General features: G+C 43.2%; 1 protein-coding gene across 2 annotated transcripts in view; it reads left to right on the top strand.

Moving 5' to 3' along the window:
- Positions 1–16,315, top strand: part of chchd6a (coiled-coil-helix-coiled-coil-helix domain containing 6a) — an 89,197-nt gene extending 72,882 nt beyond the window's left edge. For both annotated transcript variants that reach the window (XM_024375830.2, XM_024375831.2), the window contains one exon: positions 15,947–16,315. In XM_024375830.2, coding sequence (XP_024231598.1) covers positions 15,947–15,970 — 24 coding nt within the window. In that variant the 3' untranslated portion in view covers positions 15,971–16,315. The remainder of the gene's footprint in view (positions 1–15,946) is intronic.
- The last annotated feature ends 3,604 nt before the right edge of the window (positions 16,316–19,919 follow it).

The following is a 19,919-nucleotide window of genomic DNA, read 5'->3' as shown; positions in this document are numbered from 1 at the left end:
CCCCCCAATTTACCAGTTACCCACTGATCTGTATAAACTGGGTATACCTGCAAATAAGTGGTCAATAAGGGTTTGTTTGAAAGGGGGTCATATAAACATATTGTTTGCAGGTCTGAAATGAGTGTAGTCTAGTTACTGTATGATTTCATTGAAGATAGTGTAGGAGGAGGCTGACCGTCCAGACCCACTGCAGACCTCACACACTGCCTTATTAATGCTCAGCAAGAAAAGGCATCTTCAGGTGTGTGTGTGTTGTGTATCTCCCCCTCTGTTTGAAGATGGGCTTGGGTTAAGGTGATGGTTAGAGGGGAGGAACAGAGGCAGGCCTTATTAGAGAGGGGATGTCTGAGGCCAGAGCGGAGCCAGTGCGGTGGCGTCTGGGGAGGGGAGCGCGTGAGGCTAGGAGGAGGCTGGGAGGTGCCCACCATTGTCCCTGTCTCGGATAATGAGTTGAGATTGCCTGATCCGTCTCCACGCTCCGCTGGATTCTCAAGTCATTTACACAGAGAGAGAGGGAGAGATGCCCTGACTTTGATGGTGATAGATGTTTTGAGCTTTCCTGCATTTAGCACAAAAGAAAAAGGTTGGAGGGAGAAAGAGAGAGAGAGAAAGAGACAGGGAGCGATGAGAATGCGCTGGTTAGGGTAGCGTGTCTGATGCCGGATTGATGTTGCAGTACGACCAGGGTCGGTTTTAGACCTCAGAAACTTTTAATGCTGTTTTCTCCCTGTGCGCTCCCTTCTCTGTAGCCCAGACTTGGCATAGACCGCCAATGGAGGCTTTTGTGTTAAAGTCTGGGCATTATTCCCAAAGCCCCACTGTCAGCCTTGGGAAGGAGTGAGTGAACCTTCAACCCTCCCTCTGGCCTCCACCTGTCCTGCAGCAGTTTACACCTCCAGTCTGTGTTGAATGTTGAATGTGTTGGACTGCTTTATGCAGACTTTCCCTTTAGAGTAAATGCTCCAGTGTCTATTGCCCACCCCAAATGTATTAGGTACAGCTGAAGTCGGAAGTTTACATACACCTCAGCCAAATACATTTAAACTCTGTTTTTCACAATTCCCGACATTTAATCATAGTAAAAATTCACTGTCTTAGGTCAGTTAGGATCACCACTTTATTTTAAGAATGTGAAATGTCAGAATAATAGTAGTGATTTTATTTCAGTGTTTATTTCTTTTATCACATTCCCAGTGGGTCAGAAGTTTACATACACTCAATTAGTATTTGGTAGCATTGCCTTTAAATTGTTTAACTTGGGTCAAATGTTTCGGGTAGCCTTCTGCATGCTTCCCACAATAAGTTGGGTGAATGTTGGCCCATTCCTCCTGACAGAGCTGGTGTAACTGAGTCAGGTCTGTAGGCCTCCTTGCTTGCACACACTTTTTCACTTCTGCCCACAAATGTTCTATAGGATTGAGGTCAGGGCTTTGTGATGGCCACTCCAATACCTTGACTTTGTTGTCCTTAAGCCATTTTGCCACAACTTTGGAAGTATGCTTGGGGTCATTGTCCATTTGGAAGACCCATTTGTGACCAAGCTATAACTTTCTGACTGATTACCTGAGATGTTGTTTCAATATATCCACATAATTGTCCTTCCTCATGAATCCATCTATTTTGTGAAGTGCACCATGCCCTCCTGCAGCAAAGCACCCCCACAACATGATGCTGCCACCCCCGTGCTTCACTGTTGGGATGTTGTTCTTCGGCTTGCAAGCCTCCCCCTTTTTCCTCCAAACATAACGATGGTCATTATGGCCAAACAGTTCAAGTACAATCTTTGTCCCCATGTGCAGTTGCAAACCGTAGTCTGGCTTTTTTATGGCGGTTTTGGAGCAGTGGCTTCTTCCTTGCTGAGCGGCCTTTCAGGTTATGTCGATATAGGACTCATTTTACTGTGGATATAGATACTTTTGTACCTGTTTCCTCCAGCATCTTCACAAGGTCCTTTGCTGTTATTCTGGGATCGATTTGCACTTCTTGAGCGGTATGACGGCTGCGTGGTCCCATGGTGTTTATACTTGCGTGCTATTGTTTGTACAGATGAACGTGGTACCTTCAGGCGTTTGGAAATTGCTCCCAAGGATGAACCAGACTTGTGGAGGTCTACAATTTAGTTTGTGAGGTCTTGGCTGATTTCTTTTGATTTTCCCATGATGTCAAGCAAAGGGGCACTGATTTTGAAGGTAGGCCTTGAAATACATCCACAGGTACACCTCCAATTGACTCAAATGATGTCAATTAGCCAATCAGAAGCTTCTAAAGCCATGACATCATTTTCTGGAATTTTCCAAGCTGTTTAAAGGCACAGTCAACTCAGTGTATGTAAACTTCTGACCCACTGGAATTGTGATACAATGAATTATAAGTGAAATAATCTGTCTGTAAACAATTGTTGGAAAAATGACTTGTGTCATGCACAAAGTAGATGTTCTAATCGACTTACCAAAACTATAGTTTGTTAACAAGAAATTTGTGGAGTGGTTGAAAAACGAGTTTTAATGACTCCAACCTAAGTGTATGTAAACTTCTGACTTCAGCTGTATATTTGTCTTTTTCCAGAAGCTAATGTACCACATGGAGTGATATTCACCACCTTTTATGTTTTATACAACTGCAGTTATTTTGTTTACAGTGTGTCTCAAACTGGGTCGCTGGATGTCATTTAGTAATTTCATTATTATACATTACATTTCTTAAAATCGGTCACAGGAAAATCTATCATTAGTTAAATGTTTTCAATCAGAAGTTTTTATAAATCAATTCTTTACTTATTATTTTGGTCTGGGTATGTTTTCATTGGTGGTTCACGAAGCAAAATGTTTGAGAACCCCTGGCCTATAGGACAGTCTGTATTTGTTGCTGAGATTCTGTCTGCCTTTTTCTAACGGTGTGCTGCTCAGTTCTGACCTGTCCCTGTGCTGTACGGAAGCTGCCACCTCATGTCTTAACCTACCTGAGCTCCTGATGTTGACAATTCTGCAGCCTCAGCTCTCTGATTGGCTACCCTGCGCTGTTGTCGATGCGGCAAGTTTATTTTCACTTCAGACCCTGGGGTCACCGTCTTCGCCCCTGTCTGTCATAGGTCTCTGAGACACACAAGCTCCTCTGCCAGTGCTACTCTAATCCTGTCAGGCTCACAAACATACTTTCTCTCTCTCTCCAGTGCGCACACGCACGCATCCAAACCTGCTCCTCGCCATCAGCCGTCAGCTCCACTGTCCATCAGGACACACTTTGTAGATTTACAGAGTGCGTTATGTTCGATCCACTCAGTCCGTTGGCAAGGGCAGAATATCCCCAGCAGCTTGGTTAACTAGCCAAGCTGTTGGACCCTTCCTGGTCTATGGAAGTTGGGAGACCACAACAGCAGGCCGGCAGGTCAACCACAACAGCAGGCCGGCAGGTCAACCACAACAGCAAGCCGGCAGGTCAACCTATCTGCTTTGTAGCCTTGGGCGGGCCCCAGTGATCGAGGGCTGTTATTAACATGATTAATGGGAGTGTATGCTGTGTCTGAGGCTTTAATGATGTGTGAACAGATCAAATCAAGGCAAATGAACTCCGTATTTCCTCAGGATGACGTAAGTATGGTTCTACAGTAGATCTGAGGGAGCTGATGTTTTTAAGTTAAAGTGAGAAAAACCTATTGATCTGTGTTTTAGATTGAACTAATGCTGCAGGGCAGATATTACACTGTTAACACCCTGTCAACAGAGAGATGAGAAGAAATATAGGAACAAAAACAACAGATAAGAAATAAAGGTGAGCGGAAAGAAACAGTGGGAAAGAGAATAAGTACATGGACTAGGTCTCTTAAAGCAGGAGACGGAGGAGCTGGGAGTGAGAGAGAGGAGTGCTATTTAAGGAGGTGAAGAGAGATGGACAGCAGAGTGACACGGAGAGGGATGCCAGTCCAGGTCCCTCATCACTCAGTCTTAATGAAGAGCAATGTGTTCCTGGCTGCACAGGGCCTATACAGACCGCAGGCTTCTGTCCAACCAGACTGTCACACTGCAGTAATCACTGCTCCACACACACAGCTGAATATGGACCAGACCAGTAGCTACACTTCTATAGCTGATTCCAGATAAGTAACTACGATTCTACAGCCAAAGCCTTCAATACTCTTCACATACATCTGCAACTTATAACATACTGTATGTCTAAATTCACACCAGTTAAACTTTTGCCAGATGCAAAACTTCAAGAGCATAAGTAGGACAACTGTAAGACAAGTTGTACAACAAAGTTTCCCTGTCTAGTGGCACTTTACTTTCTTCACTTAGTTTTATTTCAGTCTTCTTTGGCAATTACATAGGTTAGTGTTCCATCCATGTGTAGGGTGAAGAGGCTGTCACAGCTCTATGACCTCTTGTGATTCAGTCAGTGTCCAGTGAAGAGGGTGACAGTGGTGACAGCCAGACCATCGCCCTGTGAGAGAGAGCCAGTCCAGTGTGTTAGACTGAAGAGCCCCCTCTCTGCTCTCTGTGGCCCTCAGCAGAGCCTCATTAAAGAGGCAGGAGCCAGGCTGTGGAGGGACTGGCCCTAATCACTAGTTATCTATCTGACTGCAGCCCAGAACACACAGCAACACACACAGTAGAGGCATAGTCAACCAGGCCTGCAGTGGAGAATCATTCCAATTATTTCAATGTGAAACCCCAGTGCGGCGAGCACACTGGTGTCTGAAGTCAAACACGGCAGTCGGAGGTTGGAAACTTTGGCCTCTCTCTCTCTCTCTCTGTCTCTCTCTCTCTGTCTCTCTGTCTCTGTCTCTCTGTCTCTCTCTCTCTCTCTAGAGTCATCAGAATCTGAGAGAGACAGAGACAGAGAGAGAGATGTAGTAGTAGTATAAGGGGCAGGAGCCGTAATTGTGTTTTTCTGTTTGTGTTTGACCTCCCGGTATATCTCTCTTTTATGTTTCTCCCTCGTTCTTTCTTTCACAGTGGATTCACTGGTTTAATGTTCTTATTGTCTGAGGCGTCGTCATAAAAAGCCTTTCCCTCCTTTCAGACATGAATTGATCCAGGCTCGAAGAAGCAGCCAATCAGATCCAAGACCATTATCTCTCTGGCGTCACCTTGCTATTCGGCACATTGTTTTCAGACAACACAACATGCAATAACGGCACACTTGACTAGTGAATAGCACGGCGCATCGGGGGAAATTTGTTTCCAATTTAGTTCAACAATTGCAAAGGTTTATGTAATGTGTGTTTTTTAATGGTAGTTTGGTTTCAGGGCCTAATTATTGTTCAAGGAAAGGGTATACTGGAACATTTCTGTTATAATGGTATTCTAGAGCAAGTCACAATCATGTTTTTCTTCCACAGACGAAAACAGAGAGGTAAATGTACAAGTGGATCGATTTGTTTTCTCCATCACAATACAAGACGTTGTGCGCATCTCTGCCTGTTTGGAGTAAAAAAGTCACTAAGGTCTTCCAACTTAAAACCCGGCCTCTTCATTTGGTTCATAACCTGTGTCGTGTCTTTGACATCATTAAAAGTGAAGACTGTTATTTTATCAAATCAATTCTCTGTAATTATTATTACGTGATTAAACTAATCATGTAAATTTAATTAACTAGGAAGTCGGGGCACCACGGAAAATCTTCAGATTACAAAGTTATAATTTTCAGAATGTACAGTGCCTTGCGAAAGTATTCGGCCCCCTTGAACTTTGCGACCTTTTGCCACATTTCAGGCTTCAAACATAAAGATATAAAACTGTATTTTTTTGAGAAGAATCAACAAGTGGGACACAATCATGAAGTGGAATGACATTTATTGGATATTTCAAACTTTTTTAACAAATCAAAAACTGAAAAATTGGGCGTGCAAAATTATTCAGCCCCTTTACTTTCAGTGCAGCAAACTCTCTCCAGAAGTTCAGTGAGGATCTCTGAATGATCCAATGTTGACCTAAATGACTAATGATGATAAATACAATCCACCTGTGTGTAATCAAGTCTCCGTATAAATGCACCTGCACTGTGATAGTCTCAGAGGTCCGTTAAAAGCGCAGAGAGCGTCATGAAGAACAAGGAACACACCAGGCAGGTCCGAGATACTGTTGTGAAGAAGTTTAAAGCCGGATTTGGATACAAAAAGATTTCCCAAGCTTTAAACATCCCAAGGAGCACTGTGCAAGCGATAATATTGAAATGGAAGGAGAATCAGACCACTGCAAATCTACCAAGACCTGGCCGTCCCTCTAAACTTTCAGCTCATACAAGGAGAAGACTGATCAGAGATGCAGCCAAGAGGCCCATGATCACTCGGGATGAACTGCAGAGATCTACAGCTGACGTGGGAGACTCTGTCCATAGGACAACAATCAGTCGTATATTGCACAAATCTGGCCTTTATGGAAGAGTGGCAAGAAGAAAGCCATTTCTTAAAGATATCCATAAAAAGTGTTGTTTAAAGTTTGCCACAAGCCACCTGGGAGACACACCAAACATGTGGAAGAAGGTGCTCTGGTCAGATGAAACCAAAATTGAACTTTTTGGCAACAATGCAAAACGTTATGTTTAGCGTAAAAGCAACACAGCTCATCACCCTGAACACACCATCCCCACTGTCAAACATGGTGGTGGCAGCATCATGGTTTGGGCCTGCTTTTCTTCAGCAGGGACAGGGAAGATGGTTAAAATTGATGGGAAGATGGATGGAGCCAAATACAGGACCATTCTGGAAGAAAACCTGATGGAGTCTGCAAAAGACCTGAGACTGGGACGGAGATTTGTCTTCCAACAAGACAATGATCCAAAACATAAAGCAAAATCTACAATGGAATGGTTCAAAAATAAACATATCCAGGTGTTAGAATGGCCAAGTCAAAGTCCAGACCTGAATCCAATCGAGAATCTGTGGAAAGAACTGAAAACTGCTGTTCACAAATGCTCTCCATCCAACCTCACTGAGCTCGAGCTGTTTTGCAAGGAGGAATGGGAAAACATTTCGGTCTCTCGATGTGCAAAACTGATAGAGACATACCCCAAGCGACTTACAGCTGTAATCGCAGCAAAAGGTGGCGCTACAAAGTATTAACTTAATAAGGGGGCTGAATAATTTTGCACGCCCAATTTTTCAGTTTTTGATTTGTTAAAAAAGTTTGAAATATCCAATAAATGTCGTTCCACATCATGATTGTGTCCCACTTGTTGTTGATTCTTCACAAAAAAATACAGTTTTATATCTTTATGTTTGAAGCCTGAAATGTGGCAAAAGGTCGCAAAGTTCAAGGGGGCCGAATACTTTCGCAAGGCACTGTAACTCTTCAGATATTTTAATATCTGATCAATTTGTCTTTAATGAATGAATTATTCTTTACCTCACGTTAGTCTCATTCCAAACATCGTAAATTGTTGGTTATCTACACGAACCCAGCCTAAACTATGAATCATCCATACACCAATTGGCTCAATCATGTATTTACTAACTAACTAAATAATCACAGAAATGCATGAACAAGCAAACAGTAGATATTGGTTACTAACAATGATAGGGAATATTCCCTTGTGGGCTAAACTGATATGACAGCTTGGTGGACAAAGGGAAGGGGGTGTGAACTGAGAGAGCGGGAAAGACAAAATGGATCACTACACACTGGATAATTATATTAATTGAAATGCTAATCCTTTGCACATGAACGCTCGCTCATTCGGGAATAATTGCAATCAATACATTTACGCCATTATGTAGTTGTCTTCTCTGTTGGAATCGTCAGTCAGTTCATCAGAGAGTCTCTGGCTACTCGTGGTGGCGGCTCCTGATACTGTCTGTTGTATGGATACGTCAGGCGTCCATGGTTCTTAGAGTAGATGTTTTGGTGGTCGGCGGTATTCACATCCCAGGTTTACATAGTTTCTAGCTGCAGACTAGTAATTAGTATCTAAGTTTTGCTCTTATTCTGTAGGGATCGATAGTCTCAGCGTTTAAGCGTTTCCAGCCATGTAGCCAATGCTCCACGTAGTATAGTTTTCTAGTTTTGGTACTCAAACCTGTACCACCTCAGCTTACACCGAGGTATGCGTGGTCCGACAGGTTCATCTCACTCTGGAGATTCGTCCACGTCGGTCAGTGTTCTCGTACTAGATTTGCTACCTTTCCAGCTTCAGTCTGTTGTCTTCAGGCTGTAATCTAGGACTCATTTCTTCTTGGGTGATCAATAGTTCAGAGTTCATACTATTTCACGTGTAGTGCAAGCTGTCATGATTCCTGGCCTGTATGGTTGAAATTAGAATTAGCCCTTTTTAAATGTGAGGACAAGTTCTCCCATATTTGGAATTTAGGTGACATTGGGTCATGGGGGCTTTTATAGAAATTTAGAAATGGGGTTGGTTCATAATTTACAACCAATGCCTATTCACTTGGGGCTTGGCTCCTGACAGTTAAACTTTACAATGAAGGCAAATTCTCTCATTTTAAAAGGTTAACATCACATGACATAATTTCACAAGTTGTTTCATATTTACTCATTCATATTATACAATAATTAGATGCAAGCCTCATAAATGAGGAACCTGTATAAACAGAGTTAGGGTAATGTGACTGTATTGTCTTTCATGAGGTCACAAACATGAAACAAAACAGACCGGGTCGTAGCTGGCTTCTCCACTGACCGTTTACACACCAAAATATGGATATGGTTCAATTCTCAAATTCTGGAATGTAGTAGAATTTGGCAGGAGTTCCTTTGTTCTACTGTGAAATACTCTCTCTCCATGGCCAGGGAGAGTCTCTTTACGGAATTTATGATGTGGGGGTTAAGTTATAAAATGTCCCCCCCCTCTTAACAGGAGAGGGGGGTTGTTCACATCTCTGCTAGCCAACTCACTGAAAGGGCTAGCGTCATGACACCTGCCTCCATCACAATCACAATGTTAACCTCTTCACCCAGCCACTGATGTAAAGTGTCTCCCCTGCCGTTCATGAAAGTCTGTCTTTTGTTTTTCTGTACTGTAATTTGCTGTGCTGTGCACTACAGTAGCACTACTATAATGGGAATTATAAGCACTCATTTTTGCACTCTGTTTTGTCGCTATGGATTATTCCAAATGTTCTGCTCGGCATTGTGACAGAGGTGACAGAGAGGGTGTGTTGGTTCTCTGTTTCTTTATCTCCCTCTTCTTTCAGTCTGTCTTTCTCATTTCTCACTCTGTTTCTTTATCTCCCTCTTCTTTCAGTCTGTCTTTCTCATTTCTCACTCTGTTTCTTTATCTCCCTCTTCTTTCAGTCTGTCTTTCTCATTTCTCACTCTTGTTTCTTTATCTCCCTCTTCTTTCAGTCTCTGTCTTTCTCATTTCTTACTCTTGTTTCTTTATCTCCCTCTCTTCTTTCAGTCTCTGTCTTTCTCATTTCTCACTCTGTTTCTTTATCTCCCTCTTCTTTCAGTCTGTCTTTCTCATTTCTCACTCTGTTTCTTTATCTCCCTCTCTTCTTTCAGTCTGTCTTTCTCATTTCTCACTCTTTATCTCCCTCTCTTCTTTCAGTCTCTGTCTTTCTCATTTCTCACTCTTGTTTCTTTATCTCCCTCTCTTCTTTCAGTCTCTGTCTTTCTCATTTCTCACTCTTGTTTCTTTTGCTTTCTCAGCCCACATTAATTTATTCAGCTTCACCTCACCTGCCCCTTGTTAGGACCAGAGAAAGCCCCTCGTCTCACATACTGTATGGTCTTCCCAACCTCTAGTACTGTCAAGCTGGCACACACAGTGCATTTGGAAAGTATTCAGACCCCTTCCCTTTTTCCATATTTTGTTACGTTAGACTTGTTCAAAATGGATTAAATACATTTTTTTCCTCCTCAATCTTTATTTTATTTAACCTTTATTTAACTAGGCAAGTCAGTTAAGAAAAAATTCTTATTTACAATGACGGCCTATCGGGGAACAGTGGGTTAACTGCCTTGTTCAGGGGTTAGAACGACAGATTTTTACCTTGTCAGCTCGGAGATTCGATCCAGCAACTTTTCGGTTACTGGCCCAACGCTCTAACCACTACCCCATAATGACAAAGTGAAAACAAGTTTTTATGAATATTTGCAATTGTATTAAAAATAAAAGATGGAAATACCTTATTTACATAAGTATTCAGACCCTTTGCTATGAGATTCGAAATTGAGCTCAGGTGCATCCTGTTTGCATTGATCATCTTTGAGATGTTTCTACAACTTGATTGGAGTCCACCTGTGGTAAATTCAATTGATTGGACATGATTTGGAAAGGCACACACCTGTCTATATAAGGTCCCACAGTTAACAATGCATGTCAGAGCAAAAACCAAGCCATGACGTTGAAGGAATTATCCGTAGAGCTCCAAGACAGGATTGTGTCAAAACACAGATCTGGGGAGGGGTACCTAAAATGTCTGCAGCATTGAAGGTCCCCAGGAACACAGCCTCCATCATTCTTAAATGGAAGAAGTTTGGAACCACCAAGACTCTTCCTGAAGCTGGCTGCCCGGCCAAACTAAGCAATCAGGGGAGAAGGTCCTTGGTCATGGAGGTGACAAGAACCTTATGGTCACTCTGACAGAGCTCCAGAATTCCTCTGTGGAGATGGGAGAACCTTCCAGAAGGACAACCATCTCTGCAGCATTCAACCAATCATGCCATTATGGTAGATTGACTAGACTGAAGCCACTCCTCAGGTAAAGGCACATGACAGCCCGCTTGGAGTTTGCCAAGAGGCACCTAAAGGACTGTCAGACCATGAGAAACAAGATTCTCTGGTCTGATGAAACCAAGATTGAACTCTTTGGCCTGAATGCCAAGTGTCACGTCTGGAGGAAACCTGGCACCATCGCTACGGTGAAGCGTTGTTGTGGCAGCATCATGCTATGGGGATGTTTTTCAGCGGCACGGACTCGGAGACTAGTCAGGATCAAGGGAAAGATTAACAGAGCAAAGTATAGTGAGATCTTTGATGAAATTCTGCTCCAGAGTGCTCAGAACCTCAGACTGGGGTGAAGCCAAGACGACGCAGGTGGCTTCGGGACAAGTCTGAATATCCTTGAGTTGCTCAGCCAGTGCCCAGATTTAAACCGGATCGAACATCTCTGGAGAGACCTGAAAATAGTTGTGCCGCGACAATCCCCATCCAACCTGACAGTGCCTAAGAGGTTCTGCAGAGAAGAATGGGAGAAATTCCCCAAAAACAGGTGTGCCAAGCTTGTAGCGTTATACCCAAGAAAACTCTAGGCTGTAATCGCTGCCAAAGGTGCTTCAACAAACTATTTTAACTTTATTTATTTTTAACCTTTATTTAACTAGGCAAGTCAGTTAAGAACAAATTCTTATTTACAATAACAGCCTTCCGGGGAACAGTGGGTTAACTGCCTTGTTCAGGGACAGTACAAAAAATGTTTTGCTTTGTTATTGTGTGTAGATTAATGTGGAACAAAAACAATTTAATCCATTTCTGAATAAGGCTGTAACGTAACAAAATATGTCAAATGTCAAGGTTCTGAATACTTTCCGAATGCCTTCCAGGATACATTGACGATTGATAAAGCTATATCTCACCTCTGGAGTAGTTTCTACCACGGCAAAGTGGTCTAGCATTAACAGTGATGCGTTAAACATTGTCTTGCTCTACCCCTTCCCCTCTCTCTCTCTCTTTCCCTTTTCTCTCCTCCATCTCTTTTGTTGTTTCACTGAGTGCTATCGAACAGCACATCAAGATGAATCCAAAGCCGCCATTTTGGGCTTTCATTAGCGCTGTGGCCCAGGCGGCACCGTCAACACAAAGCTTTCAAACGTCCATCAGTGAAGGGATGGACACAATGGGCTCCAGGGGTTGCTGGCTGACCTTTCCACAGAGCCTCTCCTCTTGTGCCACCAGCCTCTCTCTTTCTCTGTTTCTCTCTCTCTCTGTCTCTGTGTGATAGATCAGATCATAACACAGGTCCAGGGCCCACGTATTGTGGAGTTGAAAGCCACCTCAAACGCTGAACAATCGGCACACTTTGGCTTTTCTGCAGCGCATTTCACAGAACGCCTGTGCCTGGGGTTGGACCCTGCTTTATCCCCGTGGGTGAAAGGCTGTGTAAGGCCGCCAGCTGAGATAAATGTACAGCCTGCCTGGCCGTCTGGGGGGGGTTACCTTAAAATAAATTCTCCCCTTTTCTAAAATGTTTTAGTAAAATAAACGTGCTGGTTGTTTTTTGTGGCATCCTGACTTCCCCACCCAAGGCTGTGTTGATGTGCTCACTTTCATGTGCAACTTCAAAGCAATTGATCTCTCTCCTCGTCAATACAATCATCAGAAATAATACATCTAAAATAGTCAATAATACATCAGGGGCTAGGAGCAGCTATCTCTCCACACAGGAAAGCTCTTAGTGGAAAAACAGGCACTTGCATCACATCTCTGGGAAAAAATGTCCTTGCCTGCCTGTCTCTGTGGCGGAGTGGAGGTTATCGCCCAGGAATTCCAATTGCCTGCCAGTCATCAGATAAGATGAATTTCCAATTGAGCTAAGCCTTTGCCATGGAGAAAGGATGAGTGCTCGGTTCCTTTCCTTTATGCCCCAAAACTATCTGAGCAGAAAGTAAATGCCATTGCCCCTGCCATGGAGGAATCAGGCTAGTATACCTTTCCTCTCAGATGGAATGTTGTCACCAGATGGTTGAGATATGTTCCTGGCTGTAAAAATGGACTGCTTTCTAAACTGACTGTGTATCGGTGACATACAGCATAAATTCACTTTCCATCAATTCTGGAAGTTACAAAATAATGATTTATTTTTAATTGATAAAGATGAAAGAAAAGAAGAGTCTAATCATCAATAATGTACAGACACTCCTTTTCACTCTCTACCTTCAGCTGGTTAGATGTCTCTGTCTGGACACGCAGGTTAGCCTTTTGGCATGAATCGTGTTCTGGAGGCAGCTCTGCAGAGTGGTCACTTGCTGGCACAGCCACAAAGGTTTAAAATCAGATAGTCATACAAACTTTAACCCTAACCTTAACCATACTGCTAACCTTAATGCCTAACCCTAACCATAAATTAAGACCAAAAAACACATTTTTGTTTTCATAAACTTTTGCAATATAGACAATTTAGACTTTGCAGCTGGCCTATCCAAGGGGAAATCACTCGGTTCTGACTCTAGGACACAGAACAGCATCACACTGATTTAACATCACTCCCAGACACAGTCACAGAGGTCATAGTTCGCATGTACAGTGGCTAGAAAAAGTATGTGAACCCTTTGGAATTACCTGGATTCCTACATCAATTGGTAATCAAATTTGATCCAAGTCACAACAATAGACAAACATAGTGTGCTTAAGAAAGTTCAGCGCTGTTCCTACTCTCCCTAGGAGTGGCCGTCCTGCGAAGATGACTGCAAGAGCACAGCGCAGAATGCTCAATGAGGTTAAGAAGAATCCTAGAGTGACAACTAAAGACTTACAGAAATCTCTGGAACATGCTAACATCTCTGTTGATGAGTCTACGATACATAAAACACTAAACGAGAATGGTGTTCATAGGACACCATGGAAGAAGCCACTGCTGTCCAAAAAAAAAAAACATTCCTGCACGTCTGAAGTTTGCAAAAGTGCACCTGGATGTTCCACAGCGCTACTTGCAAAATATTCTGTGCACAGATGAAACTACAGTAGAGTTGTTTTGAAGGAACACAACACTATGTGTGGAGGAAAAGAAGGCACAGCACACCAACATAAAAACCTCATCCTAACTGTAAATTATGGTTGAGGGAGCATCATGGTTTTGGGCTGCTTTGCTGCCTCAAGGCCTGGACAGTTTGCTATCATAGAGAGAAAAATGAATTCCCAAGTTTATCAAGACATTTTGCAGGAGAATGTTAGGCTATCTGTCCGCCAATTGAAGCTCAACAACAGAACGGCCTCAACAGAAGAAAATATGCCTTCTGGAGTGGTCCAGTCAGAGTCCTGACCTCAACCCGATTGAGATGCTGTGGCATGACCTCAAGAGATCAGTTCACACCGGACATCCCAAGAATATTGCTGAACTGAAACAGCTTTGTAAAGAGGAATGGTCCAAAATGAGTTCTGACCGTTGTGCAGGTCTGATCCGCAACTACAGAAAACGTTTGGTTGAGGTTATTGCTGCAAAAGGAGGGTCAACCAGTTATTAAATCCAAGAGTTCACATACTTTTCCCACCCTGCACTGTGAATGTTTACACGGTGTGTTCAATAAAGACATGAAAACGTATAATTGTGTGTTATTAGTTTAAGCAGACTGTGTTTGTCTCTTGTTGTGACCTAGATGAAGATCAGATAACATTTTATGACCAATTTATGCAGAAATCCAGGAATCTCCAAAGGGTTCACATACTTTTTCTTGCCACTGTGTGTTCTCTTCTGGGTTGACCTCTCATCACTGTGGTGATTATTTAGAGGTCAGCGGTCAACATGCTGCTGTCTGACCCCAGTGGTCAGAGCTTCCTGCTGAGGAAAAGCTCTTAGCTAATCAAGACTGACCCTACAACAGCTCAAACACTACTATAGCCCCCACGAGGGCTATAGGGGAACCTATTACATTTTTAAAGGTGTGTGTCTGTTTGTCTGTAAGTGTGTTTAACAGTATTGTGTTGACTCTGACTGGGGTTCGAGTTAGTCAATAGATATCCCCCCCAGATAAAGTGAAACAAGTGCGCACTTGCAGAGCATGTATTCACACTGTGGGAACTAAATTGGCAAGCTCTGCAAGTCTCTCCCTGACACACACACACACACAATTTCTCTGCAGGTGGAGTCGTTGGTTTGTGGCGAGCAGCCACGTCCCTCACACTGTTCTCTGATTGGATGTGTTGTGGTCTTGGTCATGACGTAAGGCGTATTGATTCTGCTGCTCTCTGATTGGCTGTGTGTCTCGGCAGGCTTCTCAGTGTGTCCTAACCTCACGCTGCAGGTCAATATCCCATTCTGCATCCTGCCTGGTTCCTGCCTGGTTCCTGCCTGGCCTGTCATGGTTCCGAGCGTTGTTCCAGATGAACCTCTGTAACATGCTGTTATTCCTGCCCCCTCTGCAGCAGCACTTTGCTCTTCATGCTTGGCCCTGTCGGTCTGTTGAGTGTCTGGATGCTTTCAGAGCTCCGGCCAAATGAATACATGAGGACGCAGGAAGTGCTCTATGAATCACCTGGAACCAATTTCTGCACCAAATCTAGTTATGATGCTGTCAGAGCCTACAGTAACCACTGGGCACAGACTTCTGTTCAATGTTTAGTTTTGATTTACATTTGGTTGAGGTGTCAACTAATGTGAATTCAATGTGAAATCAACCAAAATGTCAACATGTCATTGGATTCACATAGATTTATATTTTAAATGGTTTGGAAACAACATTGATTTCATTTAACCTGTTTTTGCCCAGTGGGTACATTCTAGAAACGTTTTTAAAGACTAAGGCCATCACTGACAAGCTAATGATTTTTTTCCAATTTCTTTCCATCTTTGCTTCTTTCTCTGAATGAATGGACAAACTGTGGCTGTACAGTATGCTTCTTTGTTGTTGTCAGAGATGGAGAGGTCTTCTCCAACAGTAATCTATGAGTACTCTCTATGAAAGTGCCAGTGGTTCCGCCCCACTGAGAGAATCACTACAATTACCTGACCTGACCATAGACATCATTCGGGCTGACTTTTGGTGGGTGCTGATTTAGAAGAGAGACTCCTCCCCCAGTCACACATACTATTCACACCTCTGACCTTAGCGTCACAGCACTAAGGTCAGGGGGCGGGGCAGACGTTATTATCTAATGGACAGGTTTGACAGAGGAGCGGAAATCATGGCGCTCGCCTTACAAGACAGAAGGAGGTCAGGGGCTGGGTAGACATTTTGTTAACAATTGAGCTGAAGTGAGTTTGAAGACGTGTGTGTTGGGCTGCGTATTGATCTGAAGTATTGGTGATTTGACATTGTCCTCTCCTTGTTTTCAGAACCTGCTGGTAAACCATGGATGAAGAGCAGTGGAAAGACTGAATGAAACTCATGTCCATGAACAGTTTTACTGCAGCACAAGACTGGCACTTCCAAATGTCTCGCTGATTCATATTTAGGGGCAAAGAGCTGCTTTGGTGTTAGCATAATGCCTTTTATACATTGTTTTAATCATTTTATCTTAATTTTGAAGTTGCACTACGTAGATGCTACTGTACATTTTACAGGGTAAAATAGATATTTGAAAGAGGACTGACTGGTTTTAAGTTGTATTTTTTAACAGTATACTCAGGACTTCCTGACCATTTATCAGGTTTCTATCATATCCATTCCATTATTTCATCAATTAAACCATATCCCTATGCTGATGTCTGTCTGGTTCTTGGTTTGGCTATAGCTGTGCCTGTATAGTACTTGTAAGTGGCTATATTGAACCACTTTCTTCTGTTTCTTTGTAAAACTCAGAACGCACGTAGAAAGCAACACATTTCTTCTTGGTCATTCATTCTCTTTTCTCTTGACATTTATTCTCGTTCTGTTTCTTGATGTTTATTCTCGTTCTCTTGGCATTTATTATTGTTCTCTTTCTTAATATTTATTCTTGTTCTGTTTCTTGACATTTATTCTTATTCCGTTTCTTGCCGTGTCATTCATAGAGAAAATGTGATGTCATCCTGTGATAGATGTGTTTCTGGAGTTGCCATGGCAACAGGAGAGTGAGGGTGGGTAGTAGATGATAACCCTGGTGTCTGTTGGAAAGACCAGCTCATACAGGTGTTTGAGCTGCCTGAGAGCATGTTATCCAGCCCACCAGAGACGCTCTCCTCTCTATTCAAAGGCGAAAACATCAAGGCAGTTTAATTTTGGTAAGACAGAGATGAGACGTGGTCAAGAAGAAGCAGTGTTACACCTCACCAGTGGTTTAAACAACTGGAAAGTGCCTCAACCACAGAAGCACCCATCCCCATTTGGCTGTCATCACAAAGATCAAGTGGTGTTTCCTATTGGTCCAATTCATTAAAGCACTGCTAAAAGTCATACTTCTGAGAGGAATACTGTCTGTACTCCTAGGAGAGGAGGCTGTGATTGATCTCAGAGCAGGGTGGTTTTCATGTCAAGCCGTGGTGACAGAATTTGTAGCCTGACATGAAGGGGTGGATGGGTGTATAACAGACGCAGAACAGGACGACGGAGCCTCAATCTTTCTGCCATGCGTCTCTTATGAGGAGCGCTGCCTTTCATAAGGTTCTCAATCAGAGTGCTGTGAGGAGTGACAGAGTAAAGCGGACTCACAGGCCACCATAATAACCTTGTGACAACAGTAGTACTATTGTCTTGGACACCCCCACATGTGCCTGACATTTTGAGGATGATAACCCTTTGGGCAAACAATGTGGGAGGCGGTGGGCTGCTCCGGGCTGTGTTATTAGAGGAGCACTGCCTTATCCAGTCATATCACTGGGGCTGCCGGGAGGAGGAGTCCACAGAGGCTAGACACACCCAGCTGACATTTATCCTCAAATACCAGGCTACATCCCCCCCAGTTCACTTATTAGCTCTTCTTCTGCCTGCTCTGTGTGTAAATAGGAGAATAATTACAGCAGTGTGTAGGTTCGGACGGTCAGATATCTGCTTTATTGCTTTTTTCAATCTGCAGGAGTCATCGCATGTCAAGTGGTGTAAGTAAGGAACACCATCCTTCATTTTTTCAAATGTATTTATTCACCTTTATTTAACCAGGTCGGCTAGTTGAGAACAAGTTCTCATTTACAACTGCGACCTGGCCAAGTTAAAGCAAAGCAGTGTGACACAAACAACAACACAGAGTTACACATGGAATAAACAAACATACCGTCAATAATACAATAGAGAAAGTCTACAGTGCCTTGCGAAAGTATTCGGCCCCCTTGAACTTTGCGACCTTTTGCCACATTTCAGGCTTCAAACATAAAGATATAAAACTGTATTTTTTTGTGAAGAATCAACAACAAGTGGGACACAATCATGAAGTGGAATGACATTTATTGGATATTTCAAACTTTTTTAACAAATCGAAAACTGAAAAATTGGGCGTGCAAAATTATTCAGCCCCCTTAAGTTAATTGTAGCGCCACCTTTTGCTGCGATTACAGCTGTAAGTCGAAATATACCTGGGAGACGCATGCATGTGGGAAGGTGCTCTGGTCAGATGAAACCATTGGGGTATGTCTCTATCAGTTTTGCACATCGAGAGACTGAAATTTGGCTCTGTGGAGCTGTGGACAGCGATCGGTTGAAAAGCATGCATTTAGTTTTACTTGTATTTAAGAGCAGTTGGAGGCCACAGAAGGAGAGTTGTATGGTATTGAAGCTCATCTGGAGGTTAGTGAACACAGTGTCCAAAGAAGGGCTACAGAATGGTGTCGTATGCGTAGAGGTGGATCAGAGAATCACCAGCAGCAAGAGCGACATCATTGATGTATACAAAGAAAAGAGTCGATCCGAGGATTGAACCCTGTGGCACCCCCATAGAGACTGCCAGACAACAGGCCCTCCGATTTGACACACTGTCAGAGAAGTAGTTGGTGAACCAGGTGAGGCAGTCATTTGAGAAACCAAGGCTGTTGAGTTTGCCGATAAGAATGTGGTGATTGACAGAGTCGAAAGCCTTGGCCAGGTCGATGAATACAGCTGCACAGTATTGTCTCTTATCGATGGCAGTTATGATGTCGTTTAGGACCTTGAGCGTGGCTGAGGTGCACCCATGACCAGCTCGGAAACCAGATTGCTTAGCGGAGAAGGTACGGTGGGATTCGAAATGGTCGGTGATCCGTTTGTTAATTTGGATTTCGAAGACCTTAGAAAGGCAGGGTAGGATAGATATTGGTCTGTAGCAGTTTGGGTCTAGAGTGTCTCCCCCTTTGAAGAGGGGGATGACCGCGGCAGCTTTCCAATCTTTGGGGATCTTAGACGATAGGAAAGAGAGGTTGAAGAAGCTAGTCATAGGGGTTGCAACAATTTCATGACCCCCCATGAGCATGGAAACACAGCTCACACAAGCGCACACACCCTCTCAATCAACAAAGACAGGAAGAACAGCTGCTGCATACTATATGATGTTGTATCATTTGAACTCCCTCTACTGTCTCAATCTCAGCTGATCATGCAAAGAATGTTCAGGTGACACATTCTGACTTTGAACGCTGCTTTGGAACTATTTTCCTGAGAAAAATTTGAAGGAATTCTAAGAGTAGTGTTTTTTAGCTAGAGAGTAATTCCAAAAAAAAGCAGCTTTACAGTACTGAGAGACCACCTAATTGGTCTCAACACATAGAAATGTAGCATTATAGGAAGCTGCTGGCGGGCAATCTAAATAAAAGATGACGTGATGCGGTCACGTAGAAGTTGCCACGGTAACCGCTGCCTGAATGCCTTGAGAGATGAGTTTTAAGGCACCAGGTTAGAAAATGACATCCTCTGCATTCAAATGCGTCTTCTGTTGATCCCATGTCTCAACCAATTACCACAGGAGCTATCGCTGCAGATGTGTTCCATTCAGCCTGCTGAAAGCCTCCTTTTAAATGTGAACACGTACGCTTAACACCCACGGATGCATCTCAGGAAGCACAGTACGACACTGTGAAGCACGTTCATTTCATATCCATTCATATTCATTTCATATCCATTCCATTTAATGTCCGTGAATAGTCTCTTGCTGTTGCACTTGGGACTAACAGAGTGTGACTTTTGTAAACAGGCTTGTTCATAACTAAGAACTTCTTCGGGATCAGTGTCCCGTCCACGGGATGGTTGAGCTAACGTAGGCTAATGCAATTAGCCTGAGGTTGTAAGTAACAAGAACATTTCCCAGGACATAGACATATCTGATATGGGAAGAAAGCTTAAATTCTTGTTAATCTAACTGCAATGTCCAATTTACAGTAGCTATTACAGTGAAAGAATACCATGCTATTGTTTGAGGAGAGTGCACAA

Source organism: Oncorhynchus tshawytscha, linkage group LG16 (assembly GCF_018296145.1).
Source record: "Oncorhynchus tshawytscha isolate Ot180627B linkage group LG16, Otsh_v2.0, whole genome shotgun sequence".
NCBI lineage: Eukaryota > Metazoa > Chordata > Actinopteri > Salmoniformes > Salmonidae > Oncorhynchus > Oncorhynchus tshawytscha.
The sequence above is the reverse complement of the archived record's forward strand: the minus strand, read 5'-3'. Positions and strand labels throughout refer to the sequence as shown.